The following is a 5,815-nucleotide window of genomic DNA, read 5'->3' as shown; positions in this document are numbered from 1 at the left end:
TCGCCCCGCGTCTCCGGTGCTGCGCTCCGGGAGCCCGGCGCAAGGGCGGTGCGGGAACACGTCTTCCGAGTCCGGCTGGCAGATGCCCCGGTGGCGGCACGGTGCCTGTGCGCTGCCGGAGGCACCTCTTGAGGAGAGGGGTCGTGTGTTGACGTGAATTCTTTGTCTCTGCAGTTCTTAAAGAACAAGATTGGAAAGACTGAGAAGGCTGCCAACCCCTACAGCCAGCCTGTTCACGGTTTACATCTGTGTGAACAACCAAAGATTAACAGACAGAAGAGTAAATGTAATGTGCCACTGACAAAGATGTCCTCGGCAAAAAAGGTAGAGAACTTTTGGCAAGATTCTATATCACCAGAAATAATTCAGAAGCAGGAGAAAAAGCCACTTAAAAACACAGAGAACTTCAGAAATGCCAAGTCCAAGAAACCTATCACCCTAACTGAAGCGAGCCAAAAAGAAAATTACGCTGGGGCAAAATTTAGTGACCCACCATCTCCTAGTGTCCTTCCAAAGCCTCCCAGCCACTGGGTGGGTGGCACAGCTGAACCGTCTGACCAAAACAGGGAGTTGATGGCAGTCCATTTGAAAACTCTCCTAAAAGTTCAAGCGTAGTTTCCAAGACCTCTTGAGTAATTGGCAAAGAAAACTCCATCCAGGAAACTTAAACATGCCTTGTTGCAACAAATTGCAAAAGACTGTCAAGTCTTATAATCACATTAAAAAAATCCTTGTATTATATTTTTTATGGTTGTGTAAATAGTGTACATCATGTATTATGTGTATATTCTTGTTCATACTTTGAGAGGTACATTTTAGTTTTGTTATGAAAGGATGTATTTTGCACTGCCTGAATGGTAGATGTCTTGTATATAAAATATGGACAATTTTAAGTGTGTGCTTGACACATGAAGACTTGACTTGATTTGCACAAGGTAATGAAAATTTTGGAAGGAGAGTACAGCTTTCTGATTTTAAGGTTCCAGATCAAATGTGAATGTTTTACTCATGCACTACTGACAATAGTTTTACATTCAATGACCCAAACGAGTATAAACATGGAATTTTCATACAAATGTGAAGTTTTGCTCTCTGTTCTGGAAACAGTATCTGGAATTCCTGTTCAACTGTTTGTTTTTAAAATTAACTGGAATTTTGAGTAAAATTCCAACCCATCAATTTGAGCACTGCTGATTTCCTTAAAGAAAGGAGAAAAAAAAAAAAGAGAGCTTTCTGCCAAAAATCCAATTGGTCACTAAAAAATTAAATAAAACAATTTGGCCTCCCCTTTAGCATGTCTAGGAGATTCTTTTGTGTGTGTGTGTGTGTGTGTGTGTGTCTCAATTCAAGTATGTGAACTTAAATTACTTGATTGCCTTCTAGTGCATCAGTGGGAATATTTTGTTCTTCTCAGCTTGAAGAGAACTGCGTTTACCTACATGCTTGAGGTAAATGTATGGCTTCAACAGCCCAGTTTGCTGCCTAATCTAAATGCTCTGTAATTCAGCGTGTCCTAGCTTGTCTTCTAAAGATGAACAAAAATCCTCCTTTTTTAATTTTTTAATCAACAGTATTAGGGCAAAGAAAAACCTAGTAGGATCGCACTAAGGATGACTCAAGTAGACCGCAAGTCCCAGTTTACTGTACTTGGTATATGCTGTATTGATCTGCTGTTGTGCTTTTTTTTTTTTTTTTTTTCCTTTTTTCTTTTCCCTGAATGTCATCAAGCGCAAAGGAAAATGCCTTTAGCAATTCCCTGTAGCTTTAGGCAGTGGTTAACTTCGTCAGCTGAACTTGTGAGCGTCTTGAATCTTGATAACTAGCTTGACAAGAGCTAGTTTCCATCAGCCATGTAGGTTGGTATCATTTGAAAGGGGGTAGCCTTTTTCCCCTGATAATAATCTCTGTTAACCATCAGCCTCTTTTCTTCCCTGCCCCGTGGTGCTAACATCGAATTACGTAGTTTGAATGCTAACTCTGATCCTACGTAAAATTTACCAACGTAACATACCTCTTTGTTTCTACCCTGATGTGCCAACACATCCCTGGGGATTACAAAATCCATTAAATGTAAGTAAGGGATTACGGAATTCATTAAATGTAAAAGTAAATCCTCAGCCAATTCTTTTAAAGCTGTTGGGTGAGACTTCTGAAGTCTTGAAAATTTAGAACTTTCCATACATTGTTGGACCATAAAGGTTTTCAGGGTAAGATAACAATGTTTCATTCGGTCTTCCAAACAGTGCAAGAAAAAAAAAAAAAGCTTGTTTAGCTTACCTCTGCGCGAGTACCACTGGTCCTGTCGTGATCTGGCAGCAGGGTTGGGGCACTTCACGTTTCTGTCTTCCTAAGATCTTTGGGTTGAGTCCCTTCCTGCCCAACGGGCTGGATTGTAAAACCAGGCCTACATGCAACGTACGCTTCAACAAGATCGCCTGGAAAATCAGGACATCGTCATCTCTTAGGACCATGTTCTGCACTTAGTTTGTCACTTTCCCACACTTTTTCCTTTATCTTTCTACAGTATTTTCTTACAGGGATTTTCACTTTGAAAGTTTCCTTCACTTTAACGGATTTCTCATCCCAGTTCCCTGAAGGCGAGGCATTGTATTACACAAACGTACTATTGTTTGAGTTTAGAGCCAGTAAACGAAAGAAAAACATCAGTGTCGTGTTTGGAGGGCTTCTTTGCAATACAGTATAAAGTCTTTTGAAGTGAACAGCCTTTAAGGAAGAAAATGAACAAACTTGGTGGATGTGTTATCATCAGCTGGTCATGTGTCTGCTGTACAGGAATTGAATAAATTGCTTATCAAATTTTCTGAGTTCAGTCAGAGTAAGGAAACAACGTACTGCATTTTGGTTAGATAATGAAGATCTTTTCTGTTTAAAATCTTTAGTGCAATGCTGGGCAGAACTGCAGGGGAACCAACTGTGCGAGTTAACTAGCAGCTTACTTTTAAACAGTTAAATGTCATGTGGTGATGGTCCTGAAAAATTAGCTTTCATGGAGCACAGAAGTATCTGTTGTTGGGTTTTCACGCGTGGCTAAATTTCAGCCCATTAGACAGCTTCGTTAATAACGGCTGGCTTGGTGCTCTACTAAAGCTAAAATGCTTCTCTCTCCTAGTGCAACAGGAGCTAGAAATCCCCTGTGCATGTGAACTGTTACACCAGCATCTCTTCAGAGATGCTGCCAAATTCTTAAGTATACTGTATATGAGGCTGTAACTTTTCTCATAAATTGGATTTTATTTCAGCTGATTAATATTTTATCCAAGTAGTGTCATTTTAAGCATTTATTTTCAGAGGGTATTTTTTTAAGCTTTTGCAGTATAAAGCGTTTGATACCTGCCACACTTCAGGATTTTTTTCTGCTTTACCCAGTTTTGAGAGATCAAATATGAAGCCTATAGATTATATGAAGCCTGAAGATTATAGGTTGGTTTTCATTGTAATTTTGGAAGTAAGTTTACCTTTATTTCTGCATAGAAAGTCTTGACACTTCCATCATGCAGTTAAACACATTCATTATTTTCTTCTACAACCCCTTGTACACTTTGAATTTTGACTTCACAATGCATTCTTTAATTCTTTTTTCGTAATATATGCCTAATATATTTAAGGGGAATTATTTTCTGTTGTAATTTCTGAGAAGGTTTTATGTTACGAATAGGTTGGCCCTTACCCTAAAGAGGCTAGGGGGTAAGCAAGTAACAGATACAGGTTGTAAAATGTTAACGTTTACTGTGAAAAAACGATGCTACCTTGTTGAACAGGAACCACAGTGTTAAATGTTTTTGATAGCAGGAAATGTTTAGTTGCTGATTCAACAGAAAAGATCAATGTAGAGAACATCCATCAATTAAGGAGAAATACATTATCCAATAAAAGGACCTAACTACTGAAGCTGAGCAACCAAATGTTGTCAGCAGTATAGAGGCTGTGAACTTTTTGGTTTGCGTTGAGAGCGTAGAAGAACGTTACCAGAGCTAAGACAGGAAGGTCAAGAATTCAGCTCAATTTGAAAAAAAAATCCTCAGGAATTAATTTGCACAGCGAACACGTCCTACCAGAGGTACTTCTTCCCGTGTTGAAGTCAGCATTCCTCTCAACTTTTTTTCCCCTGAGGTGATAAATTCTAATTTATTCAACTCCCAGAAAATAGGCCTTTAGATTTTACAAAGCCCTGACTGTTGTAAGCGCTGCATTGGTACTTTTTTTTAACGCTAGGCTAGTGGCATTACTGCAAGTTACACATATTGAGGCTTGTGTGTGGCAGATGCGGTCATTTAGTCCGAGTGGTTCATAAACCCTTGCCTTCAGTTTGAGAATTACACTGATTATATGTACTTAGGCTGTAGGTTGCCACTGGTGAGCAAACTGGTGTGATTTCTGTAATTTATACCTGAAAAATGAAGTATTTGGGGATCAAGGACTTTCCTTGTGTTTATAGGACTTTGCTAAGTCATTGGGGTAAAGGGAGGGATCGGGCGAGAACCCCCAGTTCTGGTGACCCCCTGTCGGGATCATGTAGTCACCATCCTCTGTAATCTTGTGGAATGTGCCAGATTTGATGGCAACGTCAGCGTACTTCAGAGCGTTCAGAGAAGGCAGCCTTCTAGCAAAAAGGGGTTTTTCCTTCACTGCCCCAGAAGTAGCACCCAGTGAGAGGGCAACCTCCACGCCTAAATATCCCTGAGATGAAACAGAAACTTCGGTACAGGTAAGACAGCCTGTTTTTATTCCTGCCCTCTGTGGCAACACTGAAGAGTTTACCTGTATTGCTATTATAACTGATTACTTGCCCTCTTCCAAACTGTTGCATTTTTATATCATTTTTAACACAAACATGCCCTACTTTTCAAACACTGTAGGGACACAGTGTGAAGATGTGGGGGGAAGGGTAAAAGTAATCTTGATCCAGTCTTGCAGTCTTGATCCAAAGGCCAGCTTAGTCACAATTTTCTTAGGAAGGGCTTTGCTTACTTTTGACGTTACTGCGATGGTTACGTGGGCTGAGCCCTAAGGACAGTGAAGGATGGTGCTTTCCCTCTGGGCAGACGTAAGATACTGAAAAAGGTGAAGGAGCAGAAAGCCGGTATGTGATGACCGAAGGAAGGAGCTCTTTGCTCGCTTAGAAACCTTTCTCCATATTGTCTTCCTCAGTTACAGCCAGCCCCCCGACCTCACCTTTTAAGGACCTCTAGCAAGTCTCCACCCTTCCTTAATTTCCTACTCCCAAGTCCCTTTCTTGCCAGAAATGCAAGGAATGTGTTTTACACACCCACTAGTTCCAGGAGCACATTCGGTAACTTTTTGGTTCACTTCCAGAGAGCGTTGACACCACGTAAACAAAGAAACGATGAGGAAAGAGAAGAATTAAGAGAGAAAAAGTTAAAAAACTACATTACTACTAATATAAAAGATGAAACGCGTCGCGTGCGTGTGCGATACAGAAGAACACTGGTACATTTGCTTTAACAGATGGAGTTACTGTAACTAGTGATAGGACGAGAGGAAATGGCCTCAAGTTGCACCAGGGGAGGTTTAGATTGGACATGAGGAAAAATGTCTTTACTGAAAGAGTGGTTAAACATTGGAAGAGGCTGCCCAGGGAAGTGGTTGAGTAACCATCCCTGGAGGTATTTAAAAGACATGTAGATGCGGCGCTTAGGGACATGGCTTAGTGGGCACGGTGGTGTTGGGTTGACGGTTGGACTCGATGATCTTAGAGGTCTTTTCCAACCTTAATGATTCTATGATTCTATGATACTGTGGCAGGCGTCTTTAAAGCGTATGCATATAGCTGTAA

At 40.7% G+C, this 5,815-nt stretch overlaps 2 protein-coding genes across 2 annotated transcripts in view; both read left to right on the top strand.

Annotated features, from left to right (window-relative positions):
• The window catches only part of PNRC1 (proline-rich nuclear receptor coactivator 1), a 4,254-nt gene extending 2,961 nt beyond the window's left edge, over nucleotides 1-1,293 (top strand). The window contains exon 2 of the mRNA XM_009333214.1: nucleotides 139-1,293. Within this exon, the coding sequence (XP_009331489.1) occupies nucleotides 139-615 (477 nt within the window). The 3' untranslated portion in view covers nucleotides 616-1,293. The remainder of the gene's footprint in view (nucleotides 1-138) is intronic.
• A 2,110-nt stretch (nucleotides 1,294-3,403) lies between these two features.
• PM20D2 (peptidase M20 domain containing 2) overlaps nucleotides 3,404-5,815 on the top strand; it is a 40,713-nt gene continuing 38,301 nt past the window's right edge. The window contains exons 1-2 of the mRNA XM_009333213.1: nucleotides 3,404-3,466; nucleotides 5,335-5,469. Coding sequence (XP_009331488.1) covers nucleotides 3,404-3,466; nucleotides 5,335-5,469 — 198 coding nt within the window. The remainder of the gene's footprint in view (nucleotides 3,467-5,334; nucleotides 5,470-5,815) is intronic.

This window comes from Pygoscelis adeliae, unplaced genomic scaffold (genome assembly GCF_000699105.1).
Source record: "Pygoscelis adeliae isolate BGI_AS28 unplaced genomic scaffold, ASM69910v1 Scaffold57, whole genome shotgun sequence".
In the NCBI taxonomy this organism is placed as follows: Eukaryota; Metazoa; Chordata; class Aves; order Sphenisciformes; family Spheniscidae; genus Pygoscelis; species Pygoscelis adeliae.
This window is presented reverse-complemented; position numbering and strand designations above follow the sequence as displayed.